This window comes from Calonectris borealis, chromosome 4 (genome assembly GCF_964195595.1).
Source record: "Calonectris borealis chromosome 4, bCalBor7.hap1.2, whole genome shotgun sequence".
NCBI classification, from domain to species: domain Eukaryota; kingdom Metazoa; phylum Chordata; class Aves; order Procellariiformes; family Procellariidae; genus Calonectris; species Calonectris borealis.
In genome coordinates, this window is record NC_134315.1 from 13,037,007 (window position 1) to 13,060,008 (window position 23,002).

The 23,002-nt window shown below is 37.8% G+C and overlaps 1 protein-coding gene across 1 annotated transcript in view; it reads right to left on the reverse strand.

Annotated features, from left to right (window-relative positions):
• SORCS2 (sortilin related VPS10 domain containing receptor 2) overlaps positions 1-23,002 on the reverse strand; it is a 591,861-nt gene that overhangs the window by 57,812 nt on the left and 511,047 nt on the right. The window contains exons 9-12 of the mRNA XM_075148660.1: positions 20,100-20,279; positions 14,178-14,324; positions 12,713-12,815; positions 2,898-2,974 (exon numbers count right to left, since the gene is read on the reverse strand). Coding sequence (XP_075004761.1) covers positions 2,898-2,974; positions 12,713-12,815; positions 14,178-14,324; positions 20,100-20,279 — 507 coding nt within the window. The remainder of the gene's footprint in view (positions 1-2,897; positions 2,975-12,712; positions 12,816-14,177; positions 14,325-20,099; positions 20,280-23,002) is intronic.

Here is a 23,002-nt window from a genome sequence, read left to right on the forward strand (position 1 = left end):
CTACTTACAATCAGAATCCTTGATTTTACTTTTCCATTTAGCACCAGTATTTACCTAATTTCACGAAACTCTCATTTGGGCATTTTTATTTCTATCTATAATCACTGGCTGTGTATCCTACCATAGTGAGTCTTCCTGAACTCTCCTATGACTTTACCATGTGCAAGCTACAGAAAATTGGGGTTCAGTTGAAATCATTTAAGTGTATACAGCTGGTTAAGAAACTATGGAAGGAAAATGATCAGTAGATCGTTGTTAAATTGAGAATGTATTAGAAATTCAGGAACTCAGGGACTGGTCCCAGTTATGAATCACAAACTGAATCTGAGTCAACAATGTGATGCTAGCGCAAAGAAGAGCAATCTTCTGAAATGAGGTGCCAGTGATGTCAAGACATCAAGGGCAATCATTTCTTTCTGTTTACTACTAGTAAAAATTGTAATTTTGCATTCATTTTTACCATGCTTCAGGAGAGGGTCGTCATATTAGATAGTCCAATCAATGAGCAACAAAAAGGAAAAGCACTTTAGAAATTTGATCCGCTAGGAAAATTAGTGGATTTGAGTTTGCTTTTTTCCAAGGGAAAAAACCCTATACTCTGGGTAGACATGATAATCACCTTTCAATATCTGAAAAGTTATTCAAAGGTGACAGGAAACCACTCCTCTCCAAAGACAGGAAGAAATCAACTTCAAGCAGAATTCAAGCAGAATTCAAGCAGAATTTGTGAAACTGCAAGAACAGCAGCAAAAAACCATGGCCAGCTTATGTTAAATATTCAGAAAAATCTATGAAGAATAGTGAAACACCATGTAGCCAGACTGCAGAATCTCCTACAGTGGATTAACAAATAGGTCTGGCAAACCTCTGCTAGAGACGTTCCTAGTTCATTTGATGTTGTCTCAGACCACACAGAATTACATGATCTTTGTCCTTCCTCCCAGTCCTATATTCCTATGAACCAATACTGTTATTATTTCAGGAAAGCTTTTAATTAATTCCTTGAACTGCCTTTTCTCCTAAGTCTTTTATATTTACTTTTCTGCGTTGCTCTGTCACTCTATGCAAGCACAAACTGCTCTTCTTCTAGTCTGTAGACAGCTCTGCAGCATCATGTGTGGCATGTAAGAAAGGTGACAAGCACTCACTAATGACAGCCGCAAAGTTTCCAAGTCAGTGACTTAAACCCAGCCAAAGAGTGGTGCCAAAACATGAGCTTTGCTCTGCTTTTGCCAGCTCAGGAAACCTGTAATTTACTGCCTAAATAATTCCCATATCATCTGACTGAAGCCTTGTCTTTTGTTGCATGAACTCCAACAGAGAAACGTACCGCCGTCCTCTGGAAGAACTGTTTGATCATGAACAGTGAGGCCATAAAATACATACAAGAATCTACGTTTTCATTCTGATGGCAAATATTAAGATTGACTAAGCTCTCTCAAAGGCTTCATAGCAGTTTTAATTAAAATAAAGCTAGCAATGGTGTTTTTCATTTTCACTATCATAATGAGGGATCAGTTTGTGGCTGGTTTTACAGCATGAATAGTCATCTTAAAGTCAAGTTTCATCACATATCATTTGCGTGAGTGTCCCACAAATAAAAAGCAGTGACAATATGAATTTGATTCCCTTCACTCTTTCCTTCTTATTTTTCACTCCAGAAAAACCATAGAACTTTGGCAAATGGTGACAATAAGTTATTAGAGAGTTCTCTGTGAAGTATTAGACAACACAGTACACACTGTAAATCCTTTGGAAGGATTTTGCATTTAAACACCTATTTATCATCTGCTAGAATTCAAGAAGGAATTTGGCATAAAATTTGATCTTTTAAGCCTCAAAGGACATTATCATGACAAAAATAATGTATTTCATTTTAAAAGTCCTTCTGTGGAGTATTAATGGCACCTTACAATAGCAATATAAGAAATTGTCTGTATTTTTCTCTCTTTATCTCAAACTCCCCAAGCTCAATAACACTAGTGAGAGAACTTTCACACTTACTTCTTCTCAGATAATAATACAACTGAATTTATTTTATCTGAATACTAAAAGACTATTTTAACTGAAATCAAATGACTTTTTGACATACTTTGGTGGTTTGAGGGTTGTTTTTTCCCTGGATATAAATTACAAGTAGATTCCAGAACTTCCTTATATCTTATGATCATGATTGTTATTGCTATTTACACTCAAAAAGAAAATATCCCTGTGACTAAACATTGCTGAGAGAGAGCAATTTAGGAAAAAATACATAATAAAGGTGCAATGTTTAAATTGACACTAGGCATTGGAAGCAAGAGACATACAGAATTCAAATAGCATTAAAGCTACTACAAGACTGTTTTTTTAAAAATACTTCGATGTTTGTAGTCCCAGAATTGATTAAATCATACTAAAAGACATTCAAAGTTTTATTGCTTTTTTCAAACTCTTTTTGTTTTCTCAGTTTCAATGGAGAACAAAGTTTAAGCTTAAATACCAGTTTTTAGACTATGAATAAGAAAAATTTCTTCCTTTCAACCTAAACCGTGTCTTTCAGCTTGGAATATTTGTACTGCCAGATCTCGCCGAAGTCCACTTCATCATTAGCATAGGAAGATTACTTAAATTATTAAAAACCTAAACAGACTCTATGTTTTTTAATGCAAGATACTTCTAAAATCTTTAAAAACACCAAAATATTCGAGTTTCAGCAGAACCTGACAGCCCGACCAATTTGAGTCTTTGCAAACCACCTTCTTAATCTCTCCCAGTTTCCAAGCAAAGATGGGGATAATAAGAGCCACCTCCCTCAAAAGAGTGGGTATATAAAGATTAGTTAAGCATTATAAATTTCATCATATTAGGTACATTAAAATTATTTCCAGGTGCCTTTGAGGATTCCTGTTTCCTACCTGACGCCATGTGTTCCCACAGTCAGACGTTATGTACATTTCTTCTTTATACTCAACCAGCTGGGACCCCAGGTTACCTGTCACGGAACAGGAGGAAACAAGGGTTGCATCCACATGAGCAAGAGAGATTGGATCTAGTCTTGATGCCAGTCAGAGTGAGAAGTTTCTAGGTCAGAGCAAGAATGAAACTCAGATGATCAGCAGGCTTACTTCGTTTCTGGTAGCATCAGATAAATTCTTTTAAAAACATATATGTACACTTTTAACTTCTTCCTTTACGTTGCTAGCTATCTATAGGCGGGAGCAATGAGGCTTAATTCTAATACTGAAATGCAGAGGCCAAACCAACATTTTTGTTTTGTTGCTGCATGCTGAAAAATTATTATAAAAGAATACGTATTTAAGATGTAAGTCTGAAACGCCCATAAACTCAGAAGCCATACCTTAATCTTAATCACATTCTGTAAAATTATTCATCTCGAACTTGAATTGTTAAAATAAAAAATGTTTTATCTGTAAGATTTTATGAAGTGGTAGCAAAATCTAGAATCTGGAGAAATATGTAACACTGAAAAGAGGGGGCAGAGGGTTTGAAAAAGTGCATAAATACAAAAGAATCTAAAGCAGAAATACTTGATTTACCTAAATATTGACCAGGAAGCTAATGAATATTTTGACAAAAAGCACTGAGGAGCAGCAGCTAGCATTCAGATTACTGCAAATCAAGCAGAAGTGTTGAAACAAACTTGTGGAAGATGATCTTAGCAGATGCAATCCCAAATACCGAGATCTCCATCTTTTAATCTGCGGTATTTCAAATAGCAAACTATTAAACCACCAGGCAGTTTACAGTATTCTAGAGAAGAAATCATAGCACAATAGTCCTTCTAAATAATACCGTCCAGGGGATTTTGACTTAAATATATGGTTTGCATGTTTTTACAGTAAAAGTAAGATCGAAATTATCAGATCCTCTTAAGCAGAAGAGACGAGGAAAGAACACACTTGAGATTAGGATAGCAGTGTGAAATTTCACTTGTATGCTATATAAATAGCTGGTTTTAACCACCAAAACAGATCTTTTAATGCAGAGTGTGCTCATTAGCGCTGAAAGGTTCCTGAGAGGAATGACAGTGCCCACTGCCCAAAATACACATTCTATTTTGACTATCAAGATTGCATGTGCTCCACTGTTCAATGGTATAACTCTACATTATTTAACCCTAAATACAGCCTAGACAGTATTAGGATATTTATGTTGAATCGGGGAATTTATAGGAGTCAGTTAATTTCTTTCAATTGCATCTAACGTTTCAGAAGAAGTCACTGCCCCTTCTTGGGTTTTCATCTTTCCAACCCACTTCATGCTCTCTCATTTATCAAATAATTCAGCACAGATTTAGTTGGCCGTGTCATTTTGAAAATAAGATCCCACTCCTGTAGGCAATGAGGAGATTTGATAAGGTCAGTACAGTATGGATGAAAGTGATGTGGACTGAACACATACCAGGCTTGTATGGATTAAGTAGATGTAAGACCTGTGAGATTAAAAATGTGCTAAAACCAGCTTAGACTCAAAGTGCAGGGATGACACTCATGACTACTATTGGATGTGACAGCAGTTGTGCCAGGTGGGAAGGATAGAGAAATGGGTAATTGTGGAGCGAACAGCCTCTATTTTTTTCCCTGCCAACATCTTCATCTTCAAAAACAGCCCACCATTAAGTTAGCACCGAGGCCACGGTGTGCTCGCCCAGGAGGTGCGTGGTCTCACCTTCCCACCGCTCTGCCTGCTGACTTGGTCCATGCAGCCAGCTGCGAGGGCCATCATACGGCTTCCCAAAAGGGTTATCATTTATACAAAAGGCTGTTTAGTTTTAAGAAACAAAGGCTCTAGTGATACCAGCAATCAAAATGAAACTGCCGTGACAGAAAGTTACAACCACATCATCAGTGTTAAGGACAAAGGACCACAGGCCCAACACAAGGTTCAAATTTTTAAAAAAATAGATCAAGATTTTGGTTTTATTCTTCCAATAGTCCTTGGAAAATTACATGTTTTGGTTACAGTCACATTGCATTCATTTAGGCAGATCTTCCAGTATAACAGAAAAAACCCCAACAATTAAACATGATTAAGACATGAATATTATCTAATAAGACAGATCTAAAATGAAAGCTTCACATCTGAATTCAGTTGTATTTTCTCCCCAAATTCAAGTTTTTTTAAATCTGTTTGGTTTATGGCCATTTTCAGTTTATCACTTTGAATCCTAGAACCCCATGTAAGCAAAGATCAGGAAACATGATCTGATTTTCCTGAGTCTCACAGATCTCATCAGCAAGCGGGAACAGGTCCCATCAGCTTTGTGTAGCAAAGATTAACCTGGTCACTAGAAGGAGGTATGAATGAGAAATCACCTTCTCAGGATTTGCAGGAAGGGAAGGGAGATTTGATTTGATGTTTATACAAAACGTATCTCTTTTGCTATTCTTACTTTCCTTTGTATAGTTTTCACTGGTATATGTTTCTGCAAATGGGTACATTCTTGTGCTTCTGCAACTACTCACAGAACTTTTTCTTCGGGATAGCTGGGGATAGCAATATTTATTTCCTTGCTAGAATCTAAAGTATTGCTGTCAGTCTGCACCCTTCTTTGCACAGATATCTTTAATGAATGCATTGTTAGTTTTTCTCCTGGATAAATGCTGCTTATTCTACCTCTTTTTACCACTTACTGAAATCTGCTTACATGAGTAGGTCTTTATTTTGAGAATTGCTATGGATCTGCACTTTAAAAAGTGCAGTGGTAAATTGCCTTAGCTAATGGAGAATTAGTCTGTAAACTAAGCAGCATCAACCTGTGCTTCATTAGAAAGCCTTTTATATACAGCTGATATGGTAATGACTGAAAGATATTAGCAACAGCTTTGTAATTGCAGCTCTGTAACAAGACAGACATGACTTCTCCTAGTTTTGGTTTTACCTTTATTGCCTTTTCTTGGTAAATGAGCAAAAGAAGTTGATGGACTCAATTATAATTACAGAGAAATGCCATTCTGTCAAAAAACACAACTGATGATAAACTTGGCATAGAGGCTGGTGTACTGCTTTGGGAAAAAGGACTTCACTGCTCTTTGACCTTTGAAAGTAGTCCGCCCCCAGGCCAAGGGTGAAAACCCAGAGGTGGTGCACGCAGGAACTTCTGATTGCTGACATAATGTTCTGTGCCTTAATGAAGGCTGTAATTTCCACTAGTTCCAGATTTTTTAGGAGATGCAATTATATTACATAATTTCGCAGACTTTATAAACTCAAGTCTTCAAGCACATAAGAAAACGTTTTCTGTAAGGGAGGATAAAACTTCTCAATTTAGTCGCAGTTTGCTATGTCGGTACTGCAGACAATGTCTTGCTGAAAACCAGCAGCAGTGGATTCAGAAAGAAAAAGCAGGTGAGGCAGCAAGCAGGAAACCTGCATCACCGATGGAGACAGGGAGGCTCCTGCAAAACGCCGGGGGTTATCTGCAGTGGGAAACAGCCATGCAGCCACGTCTCAGGGGCGACGGGCAGAAGGAAATTTCCATAGGAACACACAGGGGTGTGTGAGTTTAAGCCAAGGGTATCTTTGAAATTCGTTAGCCTGAAAAAGTACAACCAGGATAAACCTATGTCCTCTGAAGAACCTAGTGGACTCAACATAGTTTTATTTGCAAACCTTCGTATTTATGTACATATGTGCGTGTCACACAAGAGTTATGAGTTTTCTCTATTTAAAGAGTTACATTGTTTTAACTTTATTGTTTATATTCCAATTCTGTTATTTTTGAGATTTAAAATAAAAGGCTTTAGCCACCTCGCAGTATGTCATGTTACTGGATTAAGCCAGCTAACTAGACAAAGCACATGTAACAGCACCCCGTAAACCCCTTTACAACTACTCCAATCCACATCAAATGAAATGCAAAAAATCCTGACATTAATAACATTACAAACAAATGACTGTAGTCACAGGAGCACTCAGAAAGTACAGCTGAAACATCCTGAAAGTTTCCATGCTGTATTTGAGTGGAATTATGAACCTTATTTCTGGTAAGTGTGGCAGCCAGTAACACATGTGCACAACTGACATCATGATCAAGTGATACAGAAGGTGAGAAACAGCCAAATTATGCTCAGCTCCAAGACTAGAAGCCAATACTTACAGTTTGCAAGTACCATTCCCACCGTCCTGAAGTGTTCAGACTGTACTGCACACCCACAAACATCAGTGTGCTGTTTGCCTGGTGAATCTAAAGCACTAAAATCTGTGCTCCTTATTACAGCTTTAAACTGCAGTAACTCCTCAGGTGCGCCACTACAACATGGAAACTTTTTTATCATTTTAGTGGTTCTGTGTTAGATCTCAAAATCCATCTGTGGTAACAAGTAAAGGTAATATAATACACTGAAGGCAATTCAGGTTAATACTTAAAAAGTTACTGCATCTGGAATGGGTAATCAACTGCAGACTACATTAGCCAGAGCTATAAATGGTATTATTTTAATGTCACTTTTTGATCTAAACAGCCTGAAAACTCCTCTGACACATGACACTGAGTGTTTTGCCATCTAGTTTCAAGAAGTTTTGTCTGTAACACAGAAGCTTCTCAAGTTTGTCTTATATTATTTTATGGGGTTTTTTTAGCTAAGTGACATGAACAGGAAAGAAGACTCTTCAAATTACTGTGAGTTTTTGCTTCACCTTTGCTTTCTACATTTCTCATGCAATTTTAAATATGTTGTTGTTAAAGGCAGTTAGAGACTCATCCTCAATCCCTAACAAAGGGATGGCATTATTGCAAACACCACGCATACATAAAATAAGGGAAGGCCAGAGACTGCCCCGCAGCCCTGAGCCAGTTGGCATGACCTGACCACATTCACACCACAGAGCACTCAGCCCCCGCCCTCCCCAGCTGGTGCTGCAACGGCCAGGAGATGTATTCTTGTGAGTTCCCCCCCCGCCAGGTTCAAATTACCTGCAATAACATGAAGGTTACGTTATAGGCCATGAAAATGGTGTTTTCATGTGATGAACTGAGGATGTATGTGGCATGCTCCCAGCCATGATAGATGTGTCTGAGGGTAGAAGGCCAAGATATGATAGCTTCGTTAGGCTGTGTCGGTTAGGAGAGGTAAACCTGGTGCTGTCTTGACCATAGCACTTAGCAGAAACAGTCCCAGGTGTGTGCCTTCTTCCAAACCATGGCCTGGGGGACCATATACACCTGAATTGTTCTTAAACACTTCCCCAAAGGCTTCTGTCACCAACAGAGCCAGTATACTGTGCTAGATGTGCTCTTGGCCTGAGCCAGTATGGCTCTGCTGTTTTTCTGTTCTGATGCCTTGTTTCTCAAAATTAGCAAACAGGACACATTTTGGTCTGAATTTCGTATTTTTTGATTAAGCACAGTCATCTTTTATTTCTATCACTTGCGTTCCTATAAACCTTTTCAAACTGTACTTTGGGATACAGGAAATCCTCTTTTGCTTTTTTACTTGTCCTGAGTAAAGGCTAATTTTAAAGTAACTGGGTAAAATCACATGTTCCCTCCCTGCAGGGGTGGAAGCCCAAAAAATAGTGTACAGAGGTACTAACTACCCTTCAACGTATTTCTTCAAGCTATTTGTAACTTTGAACATGCCAGTTTAGCAGTTGGTAGCGCAGGGATTTGAAAGAAAGCAATGTGTTTTAGTGGTGACTGGTGGCCAGCCAAGCTCTCTGGAAAGGTGGTATACCTGTGAAAAACACATACAGCTCTCAAAAGAGTAATTAAAAGTTTGGTTTTGCTCAGCCATTTTGGCAGGTTCCTACTGGGTCACACAAATATGGGAGATTACCTTAATTTACAATTTACTATTAATTTACATGTTTTAAGCGCCACTTATCACTGCATTTACCCATATTTTTATATGTGATTTTAGACATGCTTACTGTGATAAGAAATATTCCCTATATGCAGCACTTCGATAATGCTTCTAACATGGAAAATCTTTTCCAGCCACTTAAACTTAGCATACAGGCAGATATCTACTCCAAAAACAGAGATGTACCTTGCCTAGATTACTGGTAATTAATACAGTTGTAACATCCCTTCAGTCAATGCACAATAAGCTAAAATTTCATGGTTTGTAAACTTGTAGTCACAGTGTAGAACAAGCATACAACCAATTTGCGTTTAAATGTCCCAGATAGACAGTTTTTGCCTGGCAAGCTGAAGATGTGTTTAGCTGAGGGCTGAGGGAGTGATTCATGCAATCAGAATGGGGGAACATGTTGATACACGAAAAATCCAAGCGAATTGCAGCATCTTCACTCCAAAATGCTCAATCATCAACCTGTTCCCTCATCCTTTTTATAGTGGCATCCTGGTACGCTACTTTTGTGAAAAATGATAGAAATTTAACACAATATATGCAACGTATTTGGGCCTGATATGACAAAAAGTAAACTGAACTTTCCAGCACTTCCTCAATTTGTGTGAATGTGCAGAATTTTCTGCTTGCTTGATTTGCCATCTGGATTGGAAGCTAAGAAGACAATTATTGTAAACTAGCACCTGAAAAATCTACACTTCTCTAAACATTTTTCATAGAAAAATCCTTCACAAGTTTATAGTAAAAATTTACACATCAATTGACACACATTTCATAGCTGATGCTGTGAGAAATAGAAGCTGTTGCCAAGATTAAAATGCACGAAAATCAAATGTAAATGCAAAATCCTATTACATTTCTTAAGGGAGCAAAGCAGTTATTTAAAAGAACACTTTAATATGCAGCTATAAAATTTAATATTCTGTCTCCACAATTTATATATATATAAAAGCTAAAAATATGCATTCCTCAGAACTATTTATGCAGCTTTAATAGAGTGGAATTTTTATTTGTAAATATGAGTTTAAAAAGATGCAATTTTAACATCCTATTATTGCATTTTTCCTAAATGCTCTAGGCGTTAATGCTGTTCACCATTTAATTATTTTTTAAATTAAAACAATATTCAGCAGTCTCTGTGCTCTGATTTTCAAGCACAGTATTAAAACTATCCTTAAGTCACGGGTTAGTTTTCCCATTACTACAAGCAGCTATGTTGTGTAAGCTTTCTATAAAGTAGCCAAACTGCATGTTAGAGGGATTTTTTTTTTTTTTTTGCCTTTTTGATTGATAACCACACTGCTCTCATTGAGAGGATGAACTTTACGGTTTTTATGGTTAGAAACTGTTTTCTAATTTCTAGTTCTTATCCACTTGTTTACATACTTGTTTCTACCCCATGGTTACACTTTCAGGAAAAAAAAAAAATTCTTTATTGTCCTTTATTTTTCTCAGCTAACGAGGTTCCTCTTGTAAATATTCTCTATTTCCATCAACTGCCAAGTAGTCCTTCTTAGCACCTGCTTATTGGTCCTGCAAATTGATGATCAGAATTGTACACATTCTTATTAATAAGTTCGCTGTACGGTATTTTGCCAGAGTATTAATATTTTCCTCTCTCCGTTGGCAATTATTTACCTACTTCACCCTCAGAATACATTTCCCTTGTTCACAGCACAAGGCACTGATGGGTCCTAGACACACTGTGATCAACTGACATTCACAGATCTTTATCATCTTCAGTCATTTCCAGAAGATGTGCTCTTCCTAAATCTAACAGTAAAATTCCAATAGTGTGTGATATGGCCCAAATAATCTGACTTCTGTATGTGCTAAGAACCTAGCACTTCTGTAGATTTGCATAGGATTATCAATTTCAAGGATTGGGCCAGAAGAAATTCAAGCCATTATATGTAAAGTATTTCTGATAAGAACTATAAGTTTACAAGGATATCAGGTTTGCCAGATAGGATTGAACATGTGCACTGAATCCAGATGACCTGAGCATACAAATAATGTAAATGCAAGTCAAAATCAGAGTTGAATCAGGTTGTCTGTTGGCAAGGGGATGCAGTTGCTCCTTAGCATTTTTAAGACTTTAAAATAAGTCCCTTGGCTCTGTTTGCAACTACATGACCTTCTACCAGAGAAAGGACGTACTGCACTACTCTTGGGCAAATTTTTCCCACTTTCACACCATCCATCCCAGCATTTTAGCCAGCTGCTGAGAGTGAGGGTGCCTCTCTACCATGTCCATTACACTACAGGTTGCTCCACAATCAAGTCAGATTTAACATACAAGTTCAGTTCTTAATGACATCTGGATGTCATCAAAAAGACGCTCTCATGTTCACATTGAGGAAAGCTGTTGACAAGTTTACGGTAAGGCACGGTAAGATAATGTCACAGTGATAAAATATCACCCCATTCTAGGAAGAAATTAAGGGCAAAATACTCTTCTCCAACCTGCCATCCCTAATATTGTTTCAGAGAACAGTGCACTTAAAAAAACTCCACAAAACCCATCCAAAAGAGAACAACCCAACACCTCAATGAATATCAGTTCACCACATCAGATTATAATGCAAGGACAGAGAAAAATTAAATAGAAGTAATGGACTAATTAATTAAACCTCATTGCTTAATTTGCTATTAGAAGGCATTCAGGTACAATATGATGAAGCTAAAATTAAGAACCTACATTAGAATAGGAGTACCTTTATGTAAAAAGAAGATCCCTGAGATGGAAGTTATTTTTTTAAATATTGGAATTCATAAAATGTGAATTAAACACCTAATAGAAATGTATCTACAAGGACACTATAAATTCTTAGTCTCATTCATGTCAATAAAAACATAGCAGCATTTCACCAGGTAGGTCTGCCTCCAGTAAAATACTTTAAACTCCATTTACACTAGGGAAAACTTGAAATCTTCAGTTATATTGAAGTAATGGCAGCTGTCAGTCTCTTTCAACACCAAATATGCTCACTTTGCTATTCTCAGGAAATTTTCAATTTAGTAAGCCATTTATAAGAGACTAGTGTAAGCTAAGGCAGAAAGCATTATTGATTAAAAACAGATATACTTTTAGGAAAAACGAAGCAGTATATGTGTGTATTTCACCTAAACATAATCCTTAACATAAGAATAAAATAATGCAATTTAAAAAAGCTCTTAGAACAGTTAACATTTCATTAATTTTGAAACAAACAAACAGAAAATTAAATGAAATTAATAGATGAATCACAAGGATACAGAGTAAAACAGAGTTATGTGAATATTTTTCTTGATGAGTAGTCAACACTGCAATGGAATTTATTTTATTAAATGCCACTTCACAGTAGCATGGCTCTGTATGTATGTTATAACAGAGAAGCCACAATCAGCACTGTTCCCAACACAGAGACACATTTGCCTCTTTCACTTCATCTCTCTTTAGGCAAAAAGGGAATTAATAAAAATTACAAGACAAATTATCTGTATCTTAGCATAAAGAACAAAAGGCTTGGCCACTGCTTACATCAGTTCATTGGATTTGCTGGGCTATTCATGATGCTGGAGGCCCTACGCCCCACTTCGAGAGAAAAAGAATGCAGAACGAGTCCTTCAGCCACTGTCACTGCTCCACACTGCACTAATGGGGAAGGAGATATTACACAGCACAGAGAACCATGATGTATTCTGTTATGTATCTGTCCTAGGGGACACAGCTCTGGGACTTCAATTAACTTTTATTAAATTGTTTGATCAAGAGATCCCATAAAGTGTTATTCTGCAGGGAAAGCCTTGTATTAGCAATGTTTCTAGCACGGTATTGTTATAAACCAAAAGACCAGATCTACAAAAAACTGCTGCCACATTTCAGGTCTTAAAAAATAATTTTATGCATTTACCTGCCCCCATTATGAGTCCCGGTGCAGTGTCCTTCGTATGGACTGTTCCTGACACGTAGGGATTGTCTGCCCAGCGGAGATGGAGGTGAAGGTAGCAATCAGGCTTGTGGGGGAAGAAGATGACAGGTTTTAAAAAAAAAAACAACAAACAACTGGTAACAGTTATACTCCTACAATAATGAAAGCCCAGTCAGAGAGCAGCTTCAGCAATGTATGTCTTTGAAGAGAAGGAGAATGGCTGTTTCCCATGGAGCCAAAGTCCAGTCTGAAATATTAACCTTAGCTATCTAACAAAAATCTCTGGTGATGTCTGCATAGTCTGCCACTGTCTCAGCAAAAAGATTTCCAAACTCAAAAAAGTCAGGATGAAATTATTGTATAAAAACCCCTTGTGAGAGAACAATTGCTTAAAAATTATAACTAACCACAACAAGCATTGCATGTTTTTGGTCCCAGGTAACTGGTAAAATGATGATTAAAACCAACTGAAATGTCTTTTTTAGAAAAAAAGTAGTAAGAAAAATAGCATAATGACTTTTGGACACATCTGATCATCTCTCCTTGCTAAGCAACTTACTGCTGCTTGCTCTTTGTGCAGCGGCACTCAAAGGTCATATTGCTCACAGCAATCTGACCATGAGCTTTACCAGGAGCAGGCTGCCAGCACCGCCTGGGAGCTGCTCTACTGCGATCCCACCACTTGTCTCAGAGAGCTCCAGATCAGGCCCTGCAGGCTTGAAACATACAGCACGGTATTAAATTCTTCAAAAGGGAGCCAGCAGCTCCAGCCCTCCATTTCTGTTACATGGAGAGAGATCAAATCTCTGGCAGTGGCTGGACTAAAAGCATTTATTTCGCCCAGCCTGGAGTCCCCAGGGGCAGAGAGTCAGTGAGAAAAATACAAGGGTTTCAGTACAGCCTTGCAAATAACAAAATATCATGGGTAGCTGGGACATCTAAACAAACTGAAATAACATCATCTTACAAAAAGAAAGGACTTTGTAATGCAGTTAACTGTGGTGTTTATTTCCAAGCAACTGTCAAGAGTTCCGTTTAACAGGGAACCAAGTGTTACCTTGGTTTAAGATGAAACAAAAATATGAAAGGTGGAAAGAGAAAAGGTATTGATGATGTGCCCCTTATATCCAGACACAAATGTCCGTTGTCATGATTATTCTGAACCGGTTGTGTGGTTGACACACACGAAAGAATGTCCTCTTTGTGTGAAAGTAAGCTCTACAATAAGAAATGCAGTGCAACAGAGTGTCATGACTACTCACTCTACAAGATGACTGGACTAACAGCTTGTGAAACCACTGCTCATGCAATGCAAGTAGATTTGCCTTTCAGTTTGGCTGGTAAACTTGCTGCAAAGCTCTTGGGCTGTCGGAACTACTGCACATCCTACCATAAAAATAGTTCTTGTGCACTTTAGAGAAAGGATAGGCTAAAAAGAACCACTTACAGGTTTGCAGTTTGTCGGTTTGCCATTCATATCAATGTCTGGAGGATTTAGAAAATCCCAGTCACGGCCTTTATTGTAGGTTATCAGAGTTGTAACTTTCCCATCAATTTTCTGGTTGGCCAAAAAGACTCCTTTTACACCTCTGACCTGAAGTATACAGGAGAGAGGGTTAATGACCAGCACATACACATTTTTTTCAACAAGGATTATCCCTGGTTAGCTGCTCTTTTGTGGCTCTGAACTGTGTACCTCAGGTAGTTTCTCCACTAGGAAAGTGAATGATACCTTAGGGGAAAAAAAAAAAAAGGAAGGCAAAAGGAAGGCATAAGAGGAAAGGGAGAAAGGGGGAAGGGGAGAATAATTACTAACTGATTTGTATTTCTAAATGTATTTAAAAAGGATATACAGTTCTCTCAATGTCAGAAGGCTAATCAAATTACATGTAGTTTATACAGCAAAATACAAAAATTATAATAGCATGGCCTTACTGTACACTACTGCTAAAATTATTCTGTGTTTTTTTTTAAATATGGACATCTCTAAAATGTTATTCTAACAGCAATCTGACTTTTACACTGAAGTCATGTGATCCACATCATATAAATAGCACACAAATAGGTTACAGTAACAAAATACAATATAATATCCTTTAAAATAACACTGAGTTGCGAAGCACAATTGCCTTTTGTAGGAAATAAATGCAGACAGATCATCCAGAGAAGAAACGGTAAGGGTTGAATCAATCTCTCAAGCATCTGAAATGCGTTCACACCCAGCCTACCTCCACACATTTAGCCTCCCTTCACCTGTTTAGCCTCTGGGGAAAAAGAAAAAAAAAAAGTTTACAGGCTCTCTCTTCTCTTGGGCAAACGTAGTTATTTTATTTCAGAACAATCTGTATTAGAAAATTATTACAACTCAGAGTGTCAAAGTTAACGGGGATAATTTTTAGAAGCAACCTGACAGTAATCGCATCTTAATATGTTTAGTTCTAGCCCTAACATTTATGTTATGTGTTAATATTCCACCCAATGGCATGAGATAAGATCTTGTATTAAATTTGAAGGTTTCCTTAAGAGTGCTTGTTTCCCTTGCGATTATTTGTGAGGCTTCTTGAATTTTTGAAAAATTCTTGAAAATGTATATCAACTCATATATCATTTCCAGCATAGTACAGCTCTCTAATCTGCTTATGTGCTGACATTTAACAAAACTGAAGCATTCATGCCAACTCAATGCACAAGATAGCCAGCTCTTTGCATGATCAGGAATATTTGCCTCCTGCTGACATGATTCATTCCTGGACTTACTATTTATTTTGTATCTGAAATACTTACTCATTCCTTTTTTTCCAACTACCAGTTATGAACTCCCTTTGACATTCATTAGGGTGAAGAGAAGGCATCCTTTCCAGCAGGCTACAGATTTGATACCTGTTGTTTATAAATACACGCTTTTTTCTAAGGAACCGACCCAAATCTATAAAGAATAAGAATGCTCTGCTGGTTGTGGTAGCAGCCTAGAACTTGGAAATATATTTACATTTAGATAACCAAATTCTGTATAGACATTTTAATAATCTGCTCTCTCATGAGTTCCTTCTTCCTTAAATGCCATGCATGTGTGGTTGGCTTACTTATCCAGGATGCTGGAATCACCTCCAAGTCAAACATACTATAAAGGTCAACTACTTTGCAGTGCAGGTGAGAAAAGGAAGGGGAGGGAAGAAACTAGGAACCTGCTTTCTTTACTTGCAAAGCACTTTCATCTTGCTGGGGCTTTATTACATATTCTATCTCCCAGAGAAGGCACAGCCATCAATACGACTGAAAAGCCTGGCAGTTCAAACATTTACTTGGGAAGGTAGACTTGGGGTTCGATTTCTGTGCATGTCTTTCTTCCAGTGAACACAATATTAAATATTTAAACAATAATTAGATCAGGGACTGCAACTCATGTTTCCCTCTTCATTTGTGGATGGCAAAAACAATACTGCATCATGAATATTTTTGTTTCCTCTCTCTCTCTCTCTCTCTTTCTCTCATTCTTGTTTAACAAATATTTAAACATTCTGTATAATCATTCAATGGGAGTCAAGCTAAAATTTTTCTCCATTCCCACTCCCATCTCTAACCTAACCAAGTGCTAGGGTAACCTCTCCTTTCTAGAATACGGGACATAAGTGTTTGAATATATCAGACAGAACGGTTCTGAAAAATTTCTCCCAGTGTCTCAGTTAACTTCTCTCACTGCTGCTCTAAAAAAAGATAAAAGCTGACCAGCACTTCAGCAGTTCTATGTTGAATGAAAGGTATAAACCCTGCTTGAAATAATAAATAAGTTTCAGGTATCTATCTTCAGAGCAAGTTCAGAAGCATGATGTTTGGAGTGGTGCATTAGCTTAAAAAAAAAAAAAATATAAAATTACGGTGTGTAAAAAATGGCAGCTTTAAAACACCCCACCCCCTCTGTAGCATTTTCTATTTTATTTGTTCTCTGACTTATGTAAATACACGCCTGACTCTTCCTGTAAATACTGTAAATGCTGTATGTCAAATCTACCTTCTGGATTCAACTGTGATGCCAAGGCACCCAAATTCTTCTGTACTTTCTACTTCTTGACTCAGTTAGAATCATAGAATCATAGAATCATTAAGGTTGGAAAAGACCTCTAAGATCATCGAGTCCAACCATCAACCCAACACCACCATGTCCACTAAACCATGTCCCTAAGCGCCTCATCTACACGTCTTTTAAATACTTCCAGGGATGGTGACTCCACCACTTCCCTGGGCAGCCTGTTCCAAGGCCTGACCACTCTTTCAGTAAAGAAATTTCTCCTAATGTCCAATCTAAACCTCCCTTGGCCCAACTTGAGGCCATTTCCTCTTGTCCTATCGATAGTTACTTGGGAGAAGAGACCAACACCCACCTCACTACAACCTCCTTTCAGGTAGTTGTAGAGCGCGATGAGGTCTCCCCTCAGCCTCCTCTTCTCCAGACTAAACAGTCCCAGTTCCCTCAGCCACTCCTCATACGACTTGTGCTCCAGAACCTTCACCAGCTTCGTTGCCCTTCTAGTTCCCTAATCTAAAATTGGGAGATTAGCCTCTCTCTACCAAGAAGGGAAAAGATCCACATTAATAATAAGGTGCTATGGAAAAGAAGACATTTCAACATTGTGGAGTGTTCAGTTACTCTGATGAGCAGACCAGTAGCTACCCAAGACAGATGAACACAAGGAAATTCAAAAGTACCTTTCCTTTGATTTTCTCTGGACTTTTAGATTAGTCCTCGGAGCACCTATTTTCCAAAACAGTTCAGGGGTTAGTGGTTCCCCAGTATTCTTAGAAAAACACTTTGTACCTTATAAACCTATTTTCTAAACAGGTTTTCTACTATGAGTATGTATTCTGTGACACATTAATTGCTGCATTGTTACATTACTGATTTTACAGCCAAACAATATTCTATACTACTTGGTAGCAAGAAGCACTGTTCAGATGGCCCCACAGTGTTTATTAGCAGCAGTTACTGAAATACAAAAAAATGCAGGTATATAATAGAAGTTTGTGATTAAAATTTATATATATATACACGATTTGTTGTTTGGGAAAAAAAGGATGAAGAATGTGTACTGCAACTTGTATAGCTCTTACCCGTATGAGAATGCATAACAAGATCCCATCTAGAAGTATTACATTAGTATGCCCATTTTGCAAATATGCCTATGTCAAATTTGTGACTCCTTCACATTGGCAGCACTTGATACAATTTCAGGGACATGCTCCTTTTGTACAGTCACAAATTTCAAGCGCATGCTCCTTTTGGACAGTCACTTAATACTTTACCTTTCTTTTTCTTTCCTTCTTTGAACAAGTATTTGGGAATTATTCCCCTTTCACACAGGCAACATGAAAAGAAATACAGTACAAAAAAAAAGATAAAGCATATAAAAGAAAATGAATGCAGACAGGTAGGAACCTATAGAAGATTTTATAGCAGATGTACAAGTAAAAGATGACGTGAGGTCAGCAGAAGATAACGAAGATGAACAGTGCAAAATTTTAAGGAGAATTATGCACTGGTGGAAAGAGAAATTGTCAACCATTGAGGACCGTCTCTGTGTTGCACTGAAGATTCCTCTTCCCAAGATGGGATACTTGCATTAAAATGCTCAGAGAGAAAACCCAGACTAGACCAAAAAATCCCATCCTCAAGGACTGCAATATATGTTATATTTAGTAGCTATTTCGTACTGTGTAAATAATCCATACTTTACTTTGGATATGAGTACTTGATCACATTCTACTAAAGAAGATGAACAGTAATTATTTATCATACAAGCTATCTGGAAGCTGTAGGCTTTCTTATTGTAAGCAAATAAAAGTGTTCTCCTATAATGCAACTCTATTCCAAAAATAGCTCTAAAAAATGGAATTGTATGGCTCTGTGTATTGTCTTTCAATAACTCTTTATCATGTGCACATTTTCTTTTTAATGTAACCCTACAAATTAATCCAGCACCCACAATAATCTAGGATCTCTCTTTCTTGCACATTATCAAATATGCCCTCAGTAACATTGTGAAATTTTGAAATCATCAGTGAAACTGAAATAGGTAAATAACTCTTGTAGACAAAAGAGCAGCCAGGGGTGGCATCTCTGTACAACTTATCTGAAATGACATGCTACACGCAATGCAGGGAGAAGAGATTGCACCTGACTTCCTTTTAGCTTTGCATCCCGCAGGAGTGATCAGGAGCAAAGAGCTGCAAACTGATGCTCTCAATAAATCACCCTGTGGGAATGTGGCTACACACAATGTATAGCTTCACTCATTAAGAAGCTTCATTTCTAAAAAGGTAGAATCTAGAAAATAATCATTGGTAATTTTACTACAGCCATTTGGAAAGAAAAAGCTAAACAAAGATGGAGGAGATAAGGGGGAAAAAACTACTATCATTTTCCCCCACCAAGAAGAGTCTAATTACAGCCATTTATCAGCTCTGTAAGTGTATGACCTGTACCCTGGATTACTACAAACGTTTTCCAGAGAAGACTGGTGCGCTTATAAACTTCTTTATTTTTTAAACTAATACCAGGCAGATCAGAGAGTAACAGTGGCCAAACTGTGTCCGACCAAAGGTCCATTAGTTTAATATCCTGCTAATGGCCAGTGCTATGTGCTACAAGAAAGAACAGAAACAGAGCAAATGGACACCTCATTACATTTAAATGTCATCATCAACAGGAACAGAATTGATAACAGTTTCTGCTACTCTTCCGAAAGGCTATATTCTTCAGACTTTTCTTTTGTCAAGTGCGCTGATGTTAAAATCCAAGACAGATTTGTTTACAGGAGAGTTTGTCTCACAGCAAATGCTGTTGGCACAAGACACCTACTGAAAGCAAGTGGATTTGCTGTCCAATACCTAATTTTGGTGGTTCTTCGCTTGTCAGAGCTGACACAACCCAGCACAAGGCTCACAGGATTACTATTTAAGACCCTACTGGCTAAAAGATGTTCTGCTCTAAGTCAGGAAGCGTATCACTGAGTCACAGTCACAGAATAAAGCTGTACGTAGGCAGCTGCATAACTTCTTACTTCAATAATAAATTGTGCTGCCAGCTTCACTTTTCAATATCTTAAAAAAAAATACCTCAGCCAATTCTGGTTTTGCATATCCATGGAACCCCATACCAAGAATCTAGTTCTTAGAGTGCACAGCACATTAGCAGGGCAAGAGGGAGACATGCAAGCAGTAACGATGCACTACCATAAGAAAGAAATCCTAGTCTTTTTACATTAAAGATAACTGTGAAAATATATTAATGTAAAATTAATTATACTCAATCGAAATTAAAAAAAAAATTAAAATTCCACCCAGACTACACACATTGGAAGAGATAATGACCTACCTCCAGAATATCTATCAGGACGTTCTCTTCTGGCTGCTTTGTGCTCCGGACATTCTCCAGCAGGAGAGAGTAGTAAACACCTTGCGGGTCAGACTGGTACAGGTTGTACGTGTCTGTCTGGTACCACTCCTGAACAGCCACAAACACCTGGTGTTCATCTGTACTGATTATCTGTAAATCCTGTAGAAAAATAAGATACAAAATGACTCATTTTCCCATCATTTCTATTTTACAAAGAATAAGTTGGCCAGGAGAGTTGAATGCACGGCGGGGGGGAAATGCATCTGAAAGTTCAGTGACAGTAATATCTCAGCATAATACTGCATCCCACCACTCCGAGGTGGTCAGTCACTGCCTTCTGGCTACAGGTTATCAGAGTGCAAACCAGCTTAGTAAAGACCAAAAATCATGAATATGCAAAAGCTGTGATCTGCTTTGACTTTTATGGGAAATGACTTCTTGAATAGAAGGAAAAACAGGAAAGGAAAAAAAAAAGTAAATTATTTTCCAAGATCTAGATGAGAGTCAATGAAAGACTGAAACAACATAAACAAAGCTAATCTAAAAAATAATTCTCAGGTACCTAGAGAATTAAGAACTATTTTGTCCAGGGTAAAGCATAACTTAGCAGAAAGAGGATCAGATACAATTCACAGCAGTTACACATAGGAAGTAGTACATATCATGCAGGCAGCTCATGTGTATCATAGTACATAACGCTAATTTATCTATGTAGACAGATCCACTTAAATATTCAACAGTAATAACATGACAGTCAACATTCTGCATTCATTTCTCAAGAATTTCAGGTGTGGATATTGCAACAGCTTTCTTTTTGTTTTCCCAGCTTCTTCACTCCAAACTTCTCAGACCAAAAAATGCACAGCTGGGGAAAATAATTTAACACTTATTAAACAGAAGAAATAAATCAGGAACTAGCAACACTGAACTAAACTTAGCAAACAGAAAAAGAGGATGTGAGTTTGCAATAGGGTATGGCATCACAAAGGCAGATGTTGGGGCTACATATGAAATGATATCTCCTCATGGAGATTGGAAGCTTGTAAACTCTTTATGACCTTGGTACTTAACTGAGAAACTGTACACAGTTCTGGTCACCTTATTACTGGAAAAATTACTAAGGCAATGGAGTGAATGTGAAATAAAGCTACCAAAATGTCAAGAGAATGAGTTTGGGGAAAATTGGCTTAAAAAAACATATATCAAGAAAACAACTTTGTAGAACTCTAAGAGAAAAACAAAACAAACTCTGTAAGAATCCAGTTAAGACTGAAGAAAATGTGAGTAACGCTGAGAAACACTGAATACTTGGCAAAGCATGGCAGTCACGCTTTAGGCAACATGCATGATGCAATTGAGGCATAGATTCAAAAAAAGACATTAATAAAAATAAAATGAAGACACTGGAAAGATTTTTAATATGAACGTAAGATCGTTATTAAATACCTAATCATTTAGTTAAATTTAAAGTATTTTTACATATCTGACACATCTCAACACAAAAGAACCTAAGTGAAGTTTCTTATCAATGACAGCTCAATGCTGTTTTTAAAGACTTTCTTGTTGAACTGTGTACTAAAGTAGATTTTTGTTTAGCATCCCATTAATAGATCTCTTTTCTCCTCTTCTCAAAAATTACTCAGAAGCAGACAGTCTGCCAGAACGTTAATTCTTTCCATCTGAGTACAAAATAGTAACTGTTCTGACACAGAAATGCCAGCAAAACACAGCAACTGATCCCAACAGGTTCTTTAAAAAGCCTCTTACACGTACAGAACGCTTCATCTCCTGCCTTAAAATATATGGCCCACCATATATTTATAATTATTATAATATATTACACCACATCTAATACTGAATTCACCTTTTCTTTTGCAGTGTGAGAAAAGCTCCCATGATTATCCATTAAGTAAGGATGGAAGTGAAGCAGGGAGTGAAGCAAGGAGTAAAGAAACAGTTCTTTTTTTCACGTGAAAACCTTCAGAAAACCCTTACTCTCCTGTGATGCCAGGAGCTTTCAGCAAAATTACCATCTACATTATTATAAAAAAACATTTATACAATGCCATAAAAAACCACAAAATTCCAGTGAATGTAGGTAAGGCGCTTTCCTCGCCCCAAGCGCTGGTGGGGTGGCAGTGGTTGTACGGGTGGCCCGTGGTGGCAGAGGCGAGAGCTGGGAGGATGGGCACAGTTGTGGTTCTCCTGTCTCAGGGTGGGGCAGGAGCTGCTGAGCCAGCAGAAGCAGCGCACAAAGAGCCAAAACGTGTGGTGCAGAAGGACAGGAAGATTCATTTGGGGCAGGTGGGAGGCATCTGGTGAAAGAAAGAGGGATTGGACTGGAGAAGTTTACTGCCACAAATGAGAGTTTACTTCTCTCTTGGCAGCGACTGTTACCAAGAAAGAGGTTTGTACACTCAGACTGCTGGATGCCCATTTTTTCTGAGGCAAGAACTTAACAGATCCTGGATTCAGCAAGCGAAATTGCCCTTCCGCTGCCTTGAATTTTGTTCCTTCTATTCAGAATTTACACTTTCAGATTTCCAGTTCAGCCTTACCGCTATTTTCCTTTCACAGTGATTTCTTTTCCCTCAAGAAGCAAACCAGTCCTTCAGTTACACTACCTTGCAATAATCCTGCCCAACACCTTCTCCCAGTCATCATATAATCCTCTGGGAAAATTAATTGACAAAGTAAGGAAAACTGCAAATTTCATGCTCGATTCTTAAATTTATCTTTTAAAATCCTGGATGACACAGACTGCTGAAAATCTAGCTAAAACAAAGCTAAACTGTCATGTCACTCTTGTACTATTCCTATCCTGGAAAGCTGAATTTAAAAAGAGGAAGAAGAAATTGATTGACAAATACAGAGGCTGGGTC